Source organism: Schistocerca cancellata, chromosome 12 (genome assembly GCF_023864275.1).
Source record: "Schistocerca cancellata isolate TAMUIC-IGC-003103 chromosome 12, iqSchCanc2.1, whole genome shotgun sequence".
NCBI classification, from domain to species: Eukaryota; Metazoa; Arthropoda; class Insecta; order Orthoptera; family Acrididae; genus Schistocerca; species Schistocerca cancellata.
The window spans coordinates 129,922,499-129,943,537 of NC_064637.1; the positions used below are offsets into that span (position 1 = coordinate 129,922,499).

At 38.7% G+C, this 21,039-nt stretch overlaps 1 protein-coding gene across 1 annotated transcript in view; it reads right to left on the reverse strand.

Moving 5' to 3' along the window:
• Nucleotides 1-21,039, reverse strand: part of LOC126109866 (pre-mRNA-processing factor 40 homolog B) — a 176,646-nt gene that overhangs the window by 65,161 nt on the left and 90,446 nt on the right. The window contains exons 7-10 of the mRNA XM_049914932.1: nt 17,885-18,015; nt 16,439-16,699; nt 7,691-7,919; nt 6,309-6,557 (exon numbers count right to left, since the gene is read on the reverse strand). Of these exons, the coding sequence (XP_049770889.1) occupies nt 6,309-6,557; nt 7,691-7,919; nt 16,439-16,699; nt 17,885-18,015 (870 nt within the window). The remainder of the gene's footprint in view (nt 1-6,308; nt 6,558-7,690; nt 7,920-16,438; nt 16,700-17,884; nt 18,016-21,039) is intronic.

Genomic DNA, 21,039 nt, shown 5'->3' on the forward strand with positions numbered 1-21,039 from the left:
ATATTAAAATTGATTTGCGCAAGACTGCAATCTATAGTTATACTTACACAATATAAACAAATTAAATATCTTGGGACAATCTTTTATAAAAATGAGGACCATGTCCCAATTTTTATAAACTTACTATGTGATGCAGTTAGGTCTTTGAAATCTTATAAAGTGTTGAAAAGGCTGACAACTTGTTCTAAATGTCAAGAAATGAAAACTGTGCACTTCACAAAGGAACAAAAGTAATATTCTACGATTACAACATCTGTGAGTCACAGATGAGGCAGTCCCTTCGTACAAATACTTGCATATAACAATGTAATAGTTCATATGGATATGAAATGAGATGATCACACATGCTCAGTTGTAGGTACAGCAAGTGGCTGACTTTCGTTCCTTAGCAGGGATACTGGGAAAATGCAATCAGTCTACAAGGGAGACCACCTAATTGTTCCAGTGTGAAAGATCCATACCAAATTGGATTAACAAGGGACAGTGAATGAAAAATAAAGAAGAGTGGCACAAGTGATCACAGGTTTGTTTGACTTATGAAGAAGCATCATGGATATATTGAAAAACCTGAATTGGCAGAAGTTTTTAAGGTAGATGCCAATTATGTTGAGAAAACTTACAAATTTTTGAGATCCAGTATTAAGCGAAGAATATAGAGATCTTCATTCTACTATGTATCACTCCTGCAGGAACCATGAAGACAAGATTAGACTACATCACACACGGGAATGTAAGCAATCATTCTTCTGACACTCTGTACGGGAGAAACTGCAACGTGTGGGGGAAAACACTAACATGTGGTACCATGCTAAGTACTGTCTGCCATGCACTTAACAGTGGTTTACAGAGCATGTATATAGATGTCAATAAAAGCATTCCAGTACACCACCCGATACTCCATAAAATGTCTTATAAAAGATCTTTGAGAAAGTTATTTTACTTATTATACTTCTGGAAGCACACCATTAATCAATCACACCAAGAAAACCTGAGATCACATTATTTTATTGCATAATACTGCCCTAATATAAGACTGGGTAATGCCAGATGATCAGCTAGTAAGGATACACTCTTCACTTACAAATGTACAAGACTGAGCTTCAGCAAATATGCTAGTTTCCATTTTTACATTAACAGAACTATCCGAGTTTAAGAAAATTTTGTTCAGAATATTACAGATGTAAATGTTAAACAGAACCAAATACTAGCTGTAAATCTTGAAATTCCTTTGGTCTCCTCAAAACTACACAGGCACTAGAATACACCTCTTAGACATGTTTCCCTTACATTCATAAGTCAACTTACGCTGATGATCCAAAACACTGGACCACTGCCCACTGTGAGATTGAATGGTGTCTGGTGGGGTTGCAGGCACGACACAGTAAGAGATGTCTGCAAGTGGAGCAGAGACAAATGGAGAATCATTCTAGCAACAAGTATGGGTAGCAAATGGGAAAACCCACTGACGTACGCAACTCTGAAAATGGGCAGATTGTTATGGTTCAGAGCCTCAGAATGAGGAACTTGGAAACAGCAAAGGTGGTCATCAGTTCACATTCTACTGTTGTGAACGTCTGTGGTAGTTGATGAAACTGTTAAAGAAGTCTGGGATATAAGGCACATCCATTTTGTAAAGACCGAGAGGCATCATCAGTCTAGGCAGATCTGGTGAAAGTACATTTCCGGCACAAGTTTAAGTGTTCTGGAGCACACCGTTCAGCGCACAATGCTCAAGATGAAGCTATGTAGACACAAAAACAACAACAATTACAGTCGCAGTGTCCGTGGTATCTCTGAGATGACTGTGGATCACCTAGTCAGATGACTCTTGTTCCTCGCTACACCAGGTTGATTGATGGTGTTGTCCACATGTGCTGTCATCCTGCAGAGCTGCTGCTACAAACATGCATTGCACCACAGATGAGATCTTACGATAGTGGGACAGTATTATGCTACGGGGGACATTTACTTGTTTCCACAGGACCTGTGGTAGTAATGTAAGGCACCATGACAGCTGTGGACCATGTGAACATAACTACGGATCATCTGCATCCCTTCATGCTTTAAGTCGTGCTCAATGGAAATACCGAGTGGATCTAATTAAGTGTAGCTACTCACGATGATCCATTACGATCTATAATTATCATATGGCAGTGAAACTTGGTATATACACTAATGTGTTAATGCAGAACCAATTTACACTGAAAAATGTCCAACTGTGGTCACCAGGTGGAAACCTAGTGCTGTACACTGTTCACATGATGGTATGACATCCACCACAGGGTCCAGCAAATACACTGAACTGCTGACTTTGGCGTGCTGTTGAAGTGGTGTTGTGCACAAAGAAGCCATTCCATTCCATTCACTTTACATGGCTCCATGGTGTGGATTCACAAGAGCCTTTATTCTCGGTCCGCAGTTCTTCGAAGAAAATCCATCCAGAAGGCTTGTCAAGTATACTGTGACGTCTGCACATTATCAAGACATCCTCGTACAGCATGTGATTCCTGCTTTGGAAGAATGAACTGTGTGGAAACCACTGTTTTCACACAAGATGGGCCAACACCTCATGTCACTCGTCCAGTCAATGGTCTGCTAAATGCAACCTTCCACGAAGGTGTTATCTCCAGAGGTTTTCCACATGCACGGTCTGCAAGACTACCGGATCTGAATCCGTGTGACTTTTGGCTCTGGGGTTATCTAAAGGAATGCGTTTACTAGGAACACTTTCGGTCCATACCTGATCTAAACACCAGTATACAGGAACGGCTTGCTCAGATTCCACTGGAACTGCTGCAAGCAACTGTTGATTACATCATTTTACACATGCAGTATCTTGTCAATCAATAATAAAATCTACATTATGCCTTTTTCACTTGCTTCACTTTTTCTGCCTGCAGCCTGTTCTTAACACATATGGAAACACTTCTGTACGTCTTTTTTGCATTCACAGAACCAGATTTGCACCTGGTGGTTATTATGCCTTTTTCACTTTTTCTGCCTGCAGCCTGTTCCTAACACATATGGAAACACTTCTGTAAGTTTTTTTTGCATTCACAGAACGAGATTTGCACCTGGTGGCCAAAATTGGAACTAATTTTTTTCCCAGCATAAATCAATTCTATTTTTTCACTGCCATACAATAATTACAGGCCACATTGGACCTCTGTGAGTAGTGCACTTTAATTATAACCACACAGCAGCATCTTCCAACAAGAGGAATCTCGATATCACAAGGCCAGAATCATGTTATAGTGGTTTAAACAGCACGATAGTGAACTCACATTGACGTCTTGGGCATCAAGTTTGCCTGATATGAACCTGATGATATATATGTGTGGTGCTATTGAGCACCAACTCTGCACCCAGAAACCACTGGCCCATAATTTAGAGTACTGCATGACCTGCACTTAGACATGCAATGCCACATACATCCAGAGATATGTCAAGAACTTGCTGACTGTAACACTAAGAATCGGTGCTGTATTGCATTCCAAAGATGGACTACTGCAGTATTAAGCAGCTGGTTATAATACTATGGCTAATCAGTGTAAGTTACACACACACACACACACACACACACACACACAAAGGACATAAGATTTTTTTCATAACTAATTCTGACGTGACACCATCAGGTTTGTTTCCACTCGTCTCAAAGCACAGGAGCTCAATTTATGAGAATATTTTGTATTCAACAGTTTGGCATTTCGTCAACCAAAGTTATACAAGTTTTAGTGTCATCCTCTTTGTTAGTTCCTACTTTTAAAAAAATTGAAAACAGATATTGCATTCCCATACATCAGGGCCACGTACTGGGACGATCAGCCTTGCTGAATGTTTCCCCCAGTACCACAGCACTCCGTCTCATCACTTGGAGGGGAGAGGGGGAAACTGCGAAAGTGATGCATTTAAAAGGCAATGCAGTCACACTGCTTACGACTTGGTTTCATATTTCGCATTGCTCAACAACATACATCACAAACAAGACACACTTTCAGTGTTATTCAATTATTTTTTGGCGCACTGAAGACATAATATAATTTTTATATGGTACAAACTGCCCGCATATGTACACACAGACAGTTTCAGATTTTCACACTGATGCTGCCATGAAATCGTGACTGATTTAGTTTCACAATTGGAAAAAGGCATTCATGCAAATATGTTGATTGAAATATTGTAACACTTTTACAATCTCATAATGAAGATGTGGAAATGCTATCTGAGGAAAGCAATGTAGACATTCTGCACAGTTTTAATGTAAAAGGATTTGTCTTTAAAATGGGAATTATCCTTCAGATTAATCAGTTACATCTCCACATGAAAAGGGGTGCTTCCAACTCAAACGGAAAATGGTCTCAAAAACAGATGTAAGACTGATGGTGTTCCCAAAATGTTTAGGAAACAATTCTTTCAAGACCGCAATGAATTCTTCAAGCTTCCCGTTTTCTTCAACAGCAGTGAGCTTGGGGGACTGCACTGTGTTTGTCCAAATGTGTTCCTGCTATAATGAGATTTTCTTTTAAAATGCATCCCCATCAAATAAGAAAGAAGTTTTTTCTCACCTTGCAATATTTTACTGTATGGAGTGTGCAGTCAAGTCCATTTAAAATGCTAGATCTGCAATCCATTCTGGATGTTCTAATTTTTGTTCCTGCACTCCTTTTTCCTTCATAAATTCAACAATAGTGAGTTTTAAATCGAAACATCATTCCATGCATGCCGTTTGACTTAACCAATGTACTCTCCACACACTCTGTTCATTCCATCAAAAAATGTTGCAACTGACAGTGAAATAAGTGAAATAATGCATGTAAATTCAGAAATGTTACTATTCACACCACCAATTTCTTCTCGGGCTGCATACCTATATTTAGCACAGAGTGCTTGTCGACATACTGAACGGTGGATCCTGTCTGCTGACTGTTGTAATTTTTCTCTCTTTTATTATCAATTAAATCTTTAAATTCTTTCTGCACGGTATTGCACTTGCAATGTCATTTCATAGCAAATTTGCAGCAACTGTCAATTATGTAACTGCATAATAGATCATGAGAATTCTCACACCTCTGTTTCTGTATTATGGAACCTGAAGCATATAATATGTCACAGCAGGGCATTATGTAGAGAATTAATAGACCGTATGCTGCTTGATTCTTTAAAATTTTTTTAGAAGCTTCTTTCAGCTTTATTGCCCTGAACAGCACATCTGCAAAGTATTGCATGTATTCATATTTTACATAATATAAAATTTATAGAGGTTTTTCTTTTTTTTACCTTGGATATTGTACTCACATCCTAATGGTTTAAATGGACATATGTCAACTTTTATTAAATCATTGCTGCTGTCCATAGTTGTAATATTTTTTCAGTAACATTTTAAAGTTGTCTGATGATTTGATATTGCATGTATATTATAACTCATTTTTATTATTTACACAGTTGTGGAAATTCAGGTTTGACAGTCAATTGTTTACTCAAAGATATATCTTTCTGTAGATTGTATATCTATGGAACTGTTGTTGGTGTGTTTTGGTTATCCGTTATCCCTATACAAAATTTCAATGAGTTATTTAAAAAACTGTGTGCATTTGAAATTGGTTTGTTCATTTGGTATAGCATGGGGATAAGCCTTAGTGTGTATGTATATTTCAAATTCCTGCAAAATATTTACAATTGGACTTTTCATATTTTGTGCTGGGTGTAGTGCATTTTCAGTGATGTCAACTTTGTGTTTTTCTTTCTGAGAACACACAAAAGAAACAAATAACAACCAATACAACTTCTTTACACACCTCAAAAATGACAAAAATGAAGCTGAAACGTTGAAAGCACATTGCAAACCCTGCAAAAAATCCCAAAAAGTCCAATCAAAAATATTTTGGAGGAATCTGAAATATAAACACACACAAGGGTTATCCTCACGATATACTAAATGGTCAAACCAATTCCAACCCCACACAGTTAAAAAAAAATAGTGAAATTTTATATAGGGATAATGGGTAACCAAAATGCCAGAGATTACAAACACATCAATATATTTGAGCAAAGACACATACATCCGTTTACGTCAGAATTTGACTACAACATTCAGTTTAAAAAATCTTTATAAATTATATATTATGTAAAATATAAATAAATGCAATTGTTTCCTGATGTACTGATGAAGACAGTAAGGCTGAAATAAGCTTATGGAAAAAATAGAATGTCAAGCATCATACTCGCTGCTAATTCTCTGCATAAAGACATTACGCACGGAAGGCGATACAATCACTCGTTGGAAAAGAGCTACACAATTTACTGACCAGGCTGGCCGAGCATGGCGGAGAAGCGCAGGTCGGCACTGATGGTGGGGTACAGCTCTACCCAGAGCGACATTGACGTCAGCTTGCCCTGCTCGTGCAGCTCGTCCAGCAGCGTCACAAACGCGTCACGGTTCTTCCGCTGCTGCCGCTTTGAGCGCTTCTTTTCCCGTTCCTTGTCTGCCTCCTCTTCCTTCTCCAGCTGCCGTATGTGCTCTTCGAATACAATCAAGGCATCTTCCTTGTCCATACCTGAAAAAAAGGCAGGATTGTTAGATAACGAAAATATGTTCTCTCTACAGTATTATCGTACTCTCAGCTTGTGTAATATCTGTGTGGATTGCATTAACATAAATGTTTCTCGGGCAAAATACTAAATCATATTGTAACATAACTGTCACTGACATTACAACCACAGTTGCAGTGGTCTTCCTCTGGATCTACTATGTAGTCATGGGTTGATCTGACTGTCTACTGTGCACAATGTTACATTCCATTCCTAAAAAAATTGCTGGTATCATTGGTATATTAGAACCAAAGGCATGGGGATCTCCTGTAATCTACTGCACCATTCAGTAGGAAATTTTGTGTATTTCGTTCATTACTCTGTACTGTAACAGCCATGTTTCTAATAAAACTGTGCACATGTTTAATTTCTAACACATGTTATTAAGGTCTGAGGCATAGGGTAAATTTTAAAGTCTTTTCATCTCAGACTGTTTAGTACTCTCACGGAACAATTTACAATAGGTGTGAATATTTACTGACGGTTACTGTCAGATAGTTCCTTGCAACTACTTCCTGTAAGTATCTGTAAATTATTCAAGAGCAGATGTTGGAAGTGTTAACACACATTGGGTGGGAGTGTCTGTGAGAGGTGAGAGATCATGTTCCAAAAGATTTTTCTGGCATTGTTCAGAGCATGAAGGAAGAAAGGCAGACTGCTTCTGACACTAACATTTCTAGCATATGCTACATTTATTCTCGAGGTATGAATTAAAAAAACAGCTTCAGTCTATCTAAGCTTTTCAAAATATTGTGTTACACTGATTTGTCTGTATTACTATCATCATCATCATCATCATCATCATCATCATCACTACTACTACTACTACTACTACTACTACTAATGAACATTGATTGGCGACTCCATGGAGTGCTGTGTGCACAACGACCATATATGTTAAATTAAAAGGAAGGTACAAATTAAACTCAGACACTGGAATCAAGTTATCAATAACTGGATACCAGTGTCGGGAGTTTAATTTCTACAGAACTGAAGATGATCACTATGTGATCGAAAATCGATTCTGCTATCAATAAAACATCAATATTACGGCCAACGCTGACCTTCCTTTTAATTTATGAACATGTAATGAACTGACCCAGCAGGTTGGCATCATCTGCAAACTCATGGTTGTCCAGAAGCATCTGCTGCGCCTCCTGCCACGTCGTGGAGTACTGGATGTTCATCATCGAGTCCAGTACCTCGGCCAGGCGCTTCATGTTCCGCTTCTTCATTATTTTCGCTTCTTCCTTCTCTTTCTTGGCCAAATTGAAGATAACATCTTCATAGATATCGCGACGGTCCGATTCGGAGACATTCTTCCACACCTAGAAACAAAAATGTTCTGTAATTTACTACAAAATCTATAGGGTTCCCGGAGTTTCAAACTAAACTGTATGCAATGTGCAGAGGCCACATAAAAAAATTAGAAATCCAAAAGACACTGGTGCCGCAGAGCTTCACGAATGGGCTAGAGAAACATCATACTAGTACTCAATACTTTTTGCCTTTAAATATGTCTGCTTGTGTCTGTATATGTGTGGATGGAAATGTGTGTGTGTGTGTGTGTGTGTGTGTGCGCGCGCGCGAGTGCATACCTGTCCTTTTTTCCCCCTAAGGTAAGTCTTTCCACTCCCGGCTTTGGAATGACTCCTTACCCTCTCCCTTAAAACCCACATCCTTTCGTCTTTCCCTCTCCTTCCCTCTTTTCTGACAAAGCAACCGTTGGTTGCGAAAGCTTGAAACTTTGTGTGTGTGTTTGTGTGTTTTTTCTATTGTGTCTATCTACCAGCGCTTTCCCGTTTGGTAAGTCATGGAATCTTCGTTTTTAATATATTTTTCCCATGTGGAATGTTTCTTTCTTGCTCTGTTCTTCAGGAATATTTTCTTTCCCTACAAAATCTAACTTTAACTATACTCACTTAAACAGAAGAGTGTTTGTAGTTGTCTCTGTGTCAGTGGAGCAGATTTTCAAGAGCTGAGACAACATTTGGTCAATGCTCTAGGTTCATTAGAACACTGTGTTTTTCTTCCAGACTGTCACGGCCCAACACAAGCAGATACCAGCCTATAGAGTCTGCACAGAATGCTGCGGCTGGTAGATATGCGCATGGCAGGTCACACATGTGGTGTGGTGTGCGGTAGTGGTGAGGGTCAGAGGCAGGCAGTGTGGGAGAAATGCGAAGTGGTGGAGGGAAAGTGTTGTTTTGAACTGAAGCCTAAGATCACATTTTCTGTAAAAATTAAGTGTAGCATCTCCATTCCCATACTTGCATGGTGGCCATTTTAAGAAAATCTGTCATCTCTTCTTTGGTTAGTATGTAAAAAGAATTCCACCAAAAATGCGGTGATATATTTTCGCCTGGCTTGTTAAATATCTGTTAACTTTCAGAGAATCGTCACAAGTGGCAAATTTGGAGTAAAACATACACATTTCTCATGCAGTAATGTTAAAATTTGCTTCTTTTGCCAAAAGCGGTGGAGTTTACAAGGTCTCACATCACTAACACGTTGTGTAGACTCAATTGAGAGAGAATTTTGAAATAGTGGATTATTAAGTTTATTAAGTAAGGAACTGATGAAAAGTAAAGTAGCTTATGAAAAGTAAAGTAGCTTATGAAAAAGCACATCCTTGGTAGAAAATAAACGTGTAATGTCTTCACTTTTGTTCTGAAACCCGCAGCATCTCATTTCACCAGCTATCGACGGTCCTTAAAAATTACATGCTTTCATCGAAAAGTCTATAGTTAGTGAAATAACATGGTAAATAATGAAGTTTTGCATAATAACCATATGGTAGAATACTCTCCTCTTTCCGTACTATCATTTGCCAAAATCCCATTTCAATACCTTAAACAGTTTATGAAATATAAAGCTGGCTTTATCACTGACACAGCACAATAGACAGACACATCCAACCAAGTCTAAAGAAAAATTCAGCATATTAGCTAAATTTCATTCACGGCAACATATTATGTAATAAGCACCCAACACATCATCATAGTGACCTCTGTTTTTCATTAATGAAATGATGGGCACATCACCATGGACCTGATATATAAAGCTATAAGTAAAGTAAAAATGGTTCTGTTATTGCTGACAAGCCGAAAGGCGGCAAACACTGTCAGCCTCTCCTTCTGAGCAAATGAACGAACTTGCTCAGCACTTTTGACGGAAACTGTTCACTGTGCATCGACCACTGTATCCTGCACAGACTCTACAGGTGGATTTTTTTATAACAATCAAAAAACTGATTTAAGCTGAAACTACCTGTGCAACTCTAAGGTGGTCTTAATAAAAACAGACTAAGTGGAAAAATTCCATCTATGTTCTTAAGATTGTTTTATTTCTCCTTTCTGACCCTGTAATTTCCTGTATTGCTTGCTCAATATACAGACAATTGAACAACAGGTGAGATAGGTTACAGTACTCTCTCTCCCCCTTCTCAACCACTGCTTTCCTTTCATGTCCTCCAACTCCTACAGCTGCAGCCTTGTTTGTGTACAAGTTGTAGATAAGATTTTGCTCTATATTTTATGTCTACTACTTCCAGCATTTCAAAAAGTGTAGTCTGGCCAGTGTTGTAAAAGTTTTCTATAAATCTACAATTGCTGTAAATGTAGATTTGCCTTTCTCAAATCTATTCTGTAAGTGCACTGATTGACTGTTCTGTAATTTCTTGGTAGAATATTTTATACATTATGCGTGAAAACACACATAACATTGATGTAATATTCTACAATATTTGTTACTTATTTCAGAAACTGGTTTTCAGCTGTTATGCCATCATCAGATACAAAGGTAACTGTAGTGAAGTGAAATTTTATTGGATCGAAGATTTTAAACTAGTGCATTTACAGCATATCTCCACAGCCAGATGTTTAAAATGTTAATGTTGATTTAGCAATAAAACAAAAGGGATTATTTAACTAAGATAAAATATGTGACAGATTAACCAATGGACTATATATAAACTACAACAGTTGTTCACAGAACAAAGTAAACTGGGCAATAAACTTTGGTGACATGTTTCAACAGTGTGACTTTGTAAATCACAGCTGCTTCACTTATTAGTATATCTTACCTGTTTCTAATTCAGGATCTATTAAAGACAAGTTCAGTTTGTCCAGCCACACCTTTGGAACCTGTCACCAAAGTTTATTATTCAATTTATTTTCTTCTTTGAGCAACTGTTTTAATTTGTATAAAGTCCATTAGTTAATGCGTAATATATTTTACCTCAGTACAATAATTTTAAATCACACTTACTCTGAAATAATCTCTCTTGTTTTATTCCTAAATCTAACATTTTACATCTCTCATTACAGACAGAGCAAGCTTGGAATGTTTTAAGGATAGAGAAGGAAAATGATCATGCCCATCCAAAGCGCCCGGGATGATTAAGGGAATTCACAGAAAACCTAAAACAGGAAGGCCGAACATGGGTTTGAACCATCATCCTCCTGAATGCAAGTCCAATGTGCTAACCACAGTGCCACCTCGCTGCGTCTCAGAAGGGAAGGAGAGGGAGGGGAGGGGGGAGGGGGGGAGGGAGGGGGGGGTCTGTCCCCACACATTGTTTAAATCTGTATATTGAGCAAGCCATGCAGGAAACTGAGGAGAAATTCTGAAACTGAATTGCAGCTCAGATAAGACAAAGAAATTAACAGTGTGCTTCCTGGTGTTCTGTCGAGTTGTCACCTCCATTTTATGCACAATATTTTGATGACCAACGCTGCCACCTTCTTCAGGTTCTGCGAGTTTTGCCGTTATGTGTACTCGCTGCCTTGACACCAACAAACTGTAAACTACTGTAAGTCTCATGCTGCTACTTATAGCTAAGGTTGATTCCCGGCACCCACTAAGCCCTTTTGTGCTCTTTTGTTTTTCAGAGCTGGCACTGGTATTCTCTTCAACACAAATTCTGCTGGCTTTTTCCAATTCTGAAGGATGTGATGGCTGATGAGATTTTAATACATTGAGTGCCAGACCCTAAACGTTATTGAAACTGAAACCACTGTACCTGTTTTTTACATTTTCTGATGCCTTTATCTGGACAGACTCCTTAATTATGCTGTCCCAGAAGTATGACATTTGCATCACCATACTGCCATCATATTATTGCATGTCACTGTATGCCATGTTTCCCTGCGAGTCTGCTGATCTTTCCAGATATTGAGCCATCATAAGGCAGATAAGTGTCTTTTGGCTTCTCTTCCTCGACCACAGTCTAAACTGCTTTCTCAGGTGTTCTTGATTTTGCCTGCATCGCCTGTTCAATTTGAAGATCTGACTACTCATCCATCTGGAATACTTTTCATAAGCATTTTATTTCTCCGGCAAAGCTCTCCTTGCCTGAAAGTGTACAAGCTCTATGGATCAGAGTCCTTAGCACCAAATTCCTTTGTGACAGATGGTGATGGCTTGAGGTGCGGAGATAGAAGTCAATGTGTGTAGTTTTTCTGTATATACTATATCACCGATGTTATATTATTATGGATGGAGTTTAAATGGTCCAGGGACTCTTGAAGCTTTTCCAGTCCATGTGGCCACACACAAATGTGTTGTCCACGTACTGACAGGAACATGTTGGTTTCAGCTCGGAGGATTCTAATGCCTTTGCTTCAAAGTGTATAATGTATAGTTTTGCAACAACAGGTGATCAATGACTACCCATCACCATACAAGCGGTCTCTACACAGTACTGTCCATTGAACAGCACATAATTAGATGTTAGAATGTGTCTAATAAGTTCTGTGAAACAGACCATCAAAACATTCAATGATATATGCAAGAAACATCAGCAGCATATCCAACTACAATGACACAGCAAATCCAGCAACCGCCAAGCACTGCCTCGAATTTAAATGGTGAAATGAAATGCAACAAGATCAGTACGGTGGTGCAAACATCAAGTATCTGGAACAGCATAATTAAGAGTCTATCAAAATAAAGAAATCAGAAAACCCAATAAACAGAGATGGTGGTTTCAATTTAAATAAAGCTTGGGGTCTGGTACTCTATCTATTAAAATCTCATTGACCATCACATCCACTAGAGTTGGTAAATGCTGAGAGAATGTGTGTTTCACAGAATATCACTGCCAGCTCTGAAAAACAAAGAGACATTGATGGCCATAGTGGGCATTGGGAATCGAGCCTGGCCATAAATAGTAGCAGAGACCAAAAATGCTTCACTGTCTGGTTGGAGTTCAAGCAACAAATACCAGTAACAGCAAAACTCACAGCACCTGAAAAAAGATGGCAGAGTTGGTTGTCAAAATATTGTGAAGAGAAACGGAAAAAACTCGGCAGAGCACCGGAAGCACATTATTAATTAATTTCACCAAGAAAACCTGAGAAATCACAGGTGAAATAAAAGTTTCAAAACTGACAATAGCATTTTCCCCACTTAGGCTGCAGTTATTAAGGCCTCTTCTTAGTTGCACAACTATTTTCAGCCTAAAAGAATTTTTGAGTGTTTGTAGACAACAAGGTGCCACACACATCAAGATGGCAGTGAATTTGGACAATGTGGTACCATTGTGATGGTTTGTAAATTATACAGTTCGCAATTGTTTGACTCTGAGCATTTCAGTCGGAGCAAACTAGTAGAATAAACCAGTTTTTATTGCTTTTTAAATCACCCACTGCTGTAGTAATCCAGAATGTAAAAATGAAGTTCAACTTAAGTGCTTCATTAAATTCAGGGTGCAATTTTTCGAAATCTTTACTTGTGACTTGGTTGAACTCCCACAAAGTGAAAGCAGCTCATATTATTAAGTAACAGCCTTTCTTGTTTAACATACAACACTTTTGATGCATTTAATTTTTATTCTGAGGCATATGGCACCATGTTCCTTATAAACACTTGAAAATACCTTTAAGACAAAACTAATTGTGTGACTAACAAGAGGTCTTAATAACTACAGCTTAAGTGGAAAAGTCTATCATTGTTGAAGCTTTTATTGCTCCTGTAATCTCTCAGCTTTCCCCGGCGCAACTGGTTACTAGTGTAGTCCCGAATGTTCTGCCAAGCTGTAGTTTCCATTTTATGCAGAATATTTCGATGACCGACCTAACTGTTTTCTTCAAGGTGCTGCGAGTCGTGCTGTTATGTGTACTCACTGCCTGGAATCCAACCATACTAAACTATCGTTTGTCTAACAACAGGACCACACAGCAATCACATTTTTGTAATTTTTTTATATTTAAGGTATTTGAAGCTCAAAACTGAAAGATTAATGTTCCAAAATAGTGCAATGCAACGCCCAAAAATTCTTGAGAAAATCAACTTTGAAGTTTTCCAACTGTCTTTAATATGCTAAAGAAAGGTCAATTTTTCTCAACAGGAGAATGTTTGCCTGTCACGTAGGTGCTTTGGGTTTGATTCCTGGCTGAAGTAAATTTTTAAACAGAGGTGCCTGTTCTACTATCAATTCCGTGAAGTTGAAATACATAAAGACGGAAAAAAATCAATAGTGCTTGATACTGGTAAGTGCTGGTTTGAGTCTAATTTTGGTCATTAAGTTGGGTTTCCCTCCTCCACCCCTCGTTCAGTTCAAATACTTACGTCATTTAAATACAGGGTGTATCAAAAGAATCACCTGATTTAAACTACTATGTTATTAGAGATATGTGCGTGAAAAACATGCTGTTGGAAAGAGCAAACTCTCGAGATTTACATGGTTCCCATTAGGTAATAGCAGAGTGCACCCACTTCAGTCGGGACAACATAAAGCGCTGTATGTTGTACGTTCTGTGCAGTGTGGGTCAGTAATAACTGTTCAGTGTGGATTTCATACTAGGTATGGTGTGGACCCTCATACACCACAGAGCATTAGACGATGGCATGAACAATTCCGAGAAACAGGTTGTTTATGTAAAGGCAAATCGCCGGGCCATCCCTGAGTGTCTGACAGGACATCGAATGCATCTGCCGTAGTTTCACCAGGAGTCCTCAGAAATCTGTTCACTATGCAGCTCAACATGCCCCTGATACCCGTCTGGCATGTGTTGCATCAACGTTTACACATGGAACCATACAAAATTCAGCTACTGCAAGCTCTTCATGAAGGTGACAAACAAAAACGTGTGGAATTCTGTAATTTCGTTCTTGGCAAGATGGAGGCTGACAGTTTTCTTCCATGTTTAGTGTTTTGTGACGAGGAAACATTCCATTTAAATGGCAAAGTGAACCATCATAATGTGAAAATGCGGGGTACAGAACAACCACATGAAGCTGTACGTCATGAGAGGCACTCTAGAAAATTTAATGTGTTTTGTGCAGATTCACAGAAAAAGTTGTACGGTCCATTTTTCTTCAGTGAGAACACTTATTACAGGAAGCACAAATCTCGATATGCTTGAGAACTGACTTTTGCCACAGTTGGAGACTAATTTAAACGACTCCATTTACCAACAGGATGGGGAACCACCACACTGGCATCTGGAAGTGCGGGAATGTTTAAATCAAAGGATTACTAAACAGTGGATTGGTCACATTGGACCATATGATTCAGCCTTACATTACTAGCCACCAAGGTCACTGGACCTGATTGTATGTGATCATTTCTTGTGAGGGTTTATAAAAGAGTCTGTTTATATGCCTCCATTACCAACAACAATGAAGGAACTGAACCATCGCATACCAGCAGCTGTGGAAGCTGTAACTAAAGACATGCTCGCTGCAATGTGTGAACAATTTGAATACTGCATTGACATATGCTGTGCACCTCAAGAGGGGTACATATTGAACACCTATGAGAAGGTATTTGGGGGGGGGGATTGAGTTTCCCATTCATCAAAAAACAAAATTCATTGTATATGTTTATTAGTTTCTGAAATATAGATGTGTCAAACTGGATGTTTCTTTTTGATACACACTGAATAAAATTCATAAAATATATACTAACAGATCTCTCATTGCTATTTTCAAAAAAAAATGCATGCCTTTCCATCCTAATTACATATTACACACAAAAATTCCATTTTCATTGCAAATACACATTTTTAATTATTGATCTTTAAAAAAGATTTTTAAATTAAAAGAATTACAAATTGAATTTTTTTCATCCATATGTATTTTAAGTTTCATGGAAATGTTCATGGAACATGCACCTTCGTTTAAAAATTCTGGCAGGGGTGGGTATCGAACCTGTGCGACACACATTGTATGTGAGCATTCTATGACACAGCCAGACAGCAGGTTGAGAAAAACTGAACTGGCTTTAGCAAATTAAAGATGGTCAGACCACTTCAAAATATATTTTTCTGAGGATTTTTGAGAGGCACATCAAACTGATTTTGCTGACGTATTTTATTTCTGGTTTCCACATACCATAAATACAACAAAGTACAAAAATCTGATTACTATGTGGTCCTTCTGTCAGTCACTATTTATGGCAGAGTTCAATGCCAGATTTTTTTTAAATTTTTATTTTTTAGCTCGCACTGATATTCCATGATACACAAATTCTCTCAGGGTCTTCAATGCTGGAGTCTCTTTCTCATTTTGTGCAAAACATGGCCAACTGAAGTTCATCTGCATGCCTGCCAACCCAGCCAACGAAGATCATATGACAACAAACTTCAGGATGTCATGCAGATGTTTCTCTTGCTTTTTAACAACACCATTTGTTACCTTTTTTCATTTTAAACACACACACACACACACACACACACACACACAGTGGATATCATCAGGCAATAAAACAAGTCAAAATAATTTTTTTCTGAGTATGCTGCAGTTTTATAAAACTGCCATAAAAATGTAGAGTCCACATCACCTTAGAGGTAAAGTACAAATTACCTGACACAGAATTACTAAGTATTATGTTTGCACTTACATCCATGTGGCCAAACATGTCCTCACAGCGGTAATACTTTGTCGTGGACGAGACACGCTCATTGTTAGTGAGGAACGCCTCAAAGTCCTCGCGAGCTTTCTTCGTCCGCTGCCTCTGGAGCTCCCTCTCTTCCTTCAGGCGCTGAGTTTTGTACGAGTTGAATGCCTGCTTCTTCTCATTAAGTTTCTTCAGCACGGGGTACCGTGGATCATTGGCAATCAGCTTCACTGCTGCTTCCCACGAAGCATTGCTAGGAACGTCCTGGTCCAAAGATCACCATTATTAATACCGTTCAGCAAACCAATAGCAATTACATTTAGAAACATACTTTTCGATTGGTACAGGGTAATAGGGCAGCAAGTACACAATGGAGGCAAGTAAGTTGAACAGTGTATGGACAACCAATGTGCACCCCACCAACAAATGTTAAGTTACTTGTGTAGAAAGAAACTCAAGTGTTATGGCCAGTCACTCCCTTGTACATCAGCAGCAAAAGTTGTAAAATAGTTTTTACAGTACGATCCAGAGTAGCTGACAAACATGATGTCATATTTTACAAAGCAATTGTCAGGAATTTGTCATGGCATATCAGTATGATGCTGCAACTGAATAACAAATAACAAAAGAACTAGTACTGTGGAGTACACTGAATCCCAAAAGTGGTAGTCAGCAGGTATGAGACTGGGGCTGTACAGCAAGTGACTGAACTACTCCTAATCAAACTGCTGAACATGGTTTGAAGTCATGCCAGGAGAATGGGGACATTGATTGTCATGAAGCAACACAATGTCTTGACTGTGCATTCCACACTTTTTGTTTTGAAATGTGTGCTGACATTTTCTCAACATTTCACAGTGTCATATCGCACTGACGGTTTCACCTCTGGGAAGGAACACATCGTGCAAAAAATAATACCAAAAACTGTATTCAACAGTGGCTGTCTTCACAGGTGGCATCTTTCTATGATGAGTGCAAAGAGAAGTTGGTTTCCTGCTACGACAAATGTCTGAATAATGGTGGCAACTATGTAGAAAAATAAAATTATGGTTTGAAAAAAATGTTTTTATGGTTCTTTTTCCAAAATGGTACTTACCTTCTTGACATGCCTCATACTTTGCGTTTCATGCTGTGAAATGTGTATCTCTCCAAGTCCTATTCTTGCACACCCCCAAGAAATATATGTTTTTCAAATATTAAAAATATTTGTACTAATGTGACATACAACTTGATATTTTTACAGGAATATTATCAAATACCTATGTGCATGAGAATCACAGAATCTGTGTTAGAGCGAACTGCAAAACAGGCAGAGAAATTAAAGAATGGTAGCAACACAAATTTCTGTCTACATTCAAAATATTGTAAACTGTTTAGGAATTCAAGTAGCTAGCAATTTCTTTCACAATGACTAGTAACCACAAAAGAAATTGCAGTTAATGCTCTCACCTTATCCTTGAGCAGCTCTTTGAAAGCCTCTATGGCCTCCTTTTTGTCCTTGAAGACCATCTTTGGCTCCGGTGTACTCGTTCTGCTCCCTGACTCAGAGTCCTTAGGTGTCGACACACTGTTCTCTTCCTCTGAAAAAGACCGTCAAGATTGTACATTTCCTTTGATTGGAGTGCTGATAGGATCTATGACTACAACAAGCATCCACTGCAACTGAGAAAACAGGAGGAGAATGAACAGGCACATTGGACCTCTACTTTTTTAGAGGTCATATATGTCTGCTCACAGAGAAAAATGGAAAACGTAAGGGTATAATGGTCTCTACATATTCCCTTGCTTCTTTTTCCCCCAACATGCTAAAAGTAGTAACATTTGTAACATGTTGGATAAATCGTACTAATGCTTTGTTTTAAATTTCCCCAGTGTTACCTTTCAACTCAACATATTTCCAATGAGAAACCAAGGATGTGATCAGAACATCCGACACTGAGCAACTGAAATGAAATTATGAATGACCATGGTTCTAGGTTCAGATAAATTATTTAATCAAGAGAAACTGAGGTTTTCAAATTTCACCTTGTAATATTACCAATCCAAGCACAATTACACCAAAGTGTACACCATCTTACTTTGATCTCCATGGAAAGCCTGAGGGCACAAAGAAGTTACTTTAATATTCTTTGGAGCTATTGAAAAAGTGGCACTTGAGAGTTGCTGTCAGTTATATTTCTTGGATGCTGTGTGTTAAACTTGAGTTTTTCAATAAATCCAATCATGCATTCTGCACGGAAAGAATATCGATAATACAACTCAAACTCCCACTAAAATTGATAGCGATTTTCGAGAATACACGTGAATCTACATAAAACTGCAATTGAATGTACTACGAATTATCTCACGCAAGTTATAGTGTAACACATCACTTTCTTAAAGTGATGTGTCGCACACAATATTTAGAACAAATGAATGATGATTATTGACTACTGAAGCACATATATTTAACACAGTTTGGAAAGTGAGACACGCAAACTGAGCTTTGTGTTTTTGTGTATGCGCACGATGATTGAATAGTTTGGCAGATTGCATTGCTACTGGACAGAGTGACACCAGTGGCAGCTAGCATTTGGCCACGCACTTGCTGCTCTTAATGTTTTCTCCATGCAGCGGGTCCCCTCCGCAGAGCTGCATCGACCTTCACAGAAGAAGATGCCCATGACAACACATAGAACACAGAATCAATTGGACAGCATGGCTGCCATAAACTGTAACTCGGCTCGCTGCAAGTTTTTTCGAAATATACTTGTCGAGCAGACAGAGAACTGTCTGAAGTCTTTCTTATATGTGAAAAGCTGTTGTAATATATGTGGTTTATTAAAGGAGAAAATTCTGTCACCTGGTAGAGTGTAGTGTGTTGTCAAGTTTTCAGGATGCCATTTTAGCAGCATGCCAAAATGGAGAAGTAGTCAGTGATACAAACCATACATGGAAGGGGAGGGGTAACTGCACTCCACTTTCCGGAGAACTTGTAAATACCTTTTTGTTCTCTTTAATTCCTCTGTGACAACTTCAACTTCAGAATTTCAAAGTATGTTTCCCAATCAACAGTGTCAAAAATGTTTTATAAATGAGCAAATTCTACAAACATAGGTTTTTTCTTCCCCAGTCTACCTACTAAGGTAAACGGTAGAAGCCATATTGTATCGTGCATTTCTAAGCTTCTATGGAGTGCAAATTCGTACTGCCTATGTTGGTTTCTGCCAATTATTCCATTTTCCTGTAATTAATAAGGTATGTTGGTATTTCACAACTGTGAATTATTTGACATAGTTCAGTAATAATGTGAAAGTGTAATACACAGTATCATATTATTGAGGTTTAAAACAGAAGTGCCAGATTACAGATGTTGTGTGTTTCAATGGTAGCAGCACTACACTGTTAAAATTTCAGATCTGAATGAGAGGTTGTGGCAATCATTCTAAGCTCACTGGCCAAAAAATTAGTCAGACTCCCTGCCCCCAATAAAACTAATATCGTGCACCTCTTGGCTTGATACAACAGCCCCAGGTCAGCAAGGAAGAGTGTCTACACATATATGTTTGAACAACTTATTCTACTGAAACCCCTCACTAATGATAAGAGCTCATCATGCTCCTATAAGACGCAATCAAAAAGTTTCAATTTGAGGGTGTCGGTGCAGCATATCAGCAACAACTTGGGCGGGGGGGGGGGGGGGGGGGGGGGGGGTCGTCAATAAGCACCGATATGTGGGCATCTCTCTCGTGCGATTATCACGTCTTTGGTCCCTTAACAAAGTCCTCAAAACATCAATGATTCCTTTTGGGTGAGGATGTGCAGCAGGCAGTTACAGACTCCATGCAGCATTAAACAGTGTTTTACAAAATGGGTATCTTCAACCTGGTGCCTCGGTGGTATGATTGCCTCAATGGTCACTGTTTTGCCCAATTGGTATACCAATGCTGGACTGCACAGTCTTCAAATGGTAACTTTTTGGTCGCTACTTATAAACTGTGAGGATGATGACTGCTGCACTTCTCTCATCTTCAAAACAGCCCTGTATCTGTGCCAGCGAAACGTTGCACTTGACAGTTCACATTACATCAAGTTAGATTGGCCACGTTGCCTTTTGCAATAGTTTCACGCAACAGCCTTTCGACCTCTGTTACCGTAATGGATTCGTTAGTGTCCCTTACGTATGTCTTCACATTACTCGTTACAAACTAAATGGGCTGGAATGACAATGATACGGTAGCAGCTTTATTACAGTATGATGCTTCTCCTCGGCAATTTCACCTGCTACATATGTATGCATCTTAGGCTATTTTCTTCAACAAGGGAATATAACAGCAGCATCTGTAACAGGGTGTCTACATGGACAAGGAAAAAAAATTCCCGGATTTTTCCCGGATTTCCCGGTTAAAAACACACTTTCTCCCGGATGACAGCATATTGTCCCCTATCACTCCTTTGAATGGTTATGGTTTTGTACACGGGCGTACAATTTCCCGGCACTTTAGAAAACGAAACTCAGAAAAAGACACGTTTTGGAAATATCTTTGATGTGCAGCAACATGTACGCTGCGTATTTTCGTATTACGAAAACATACATTAGAAAATCCACCAAAGACCGCATGTTA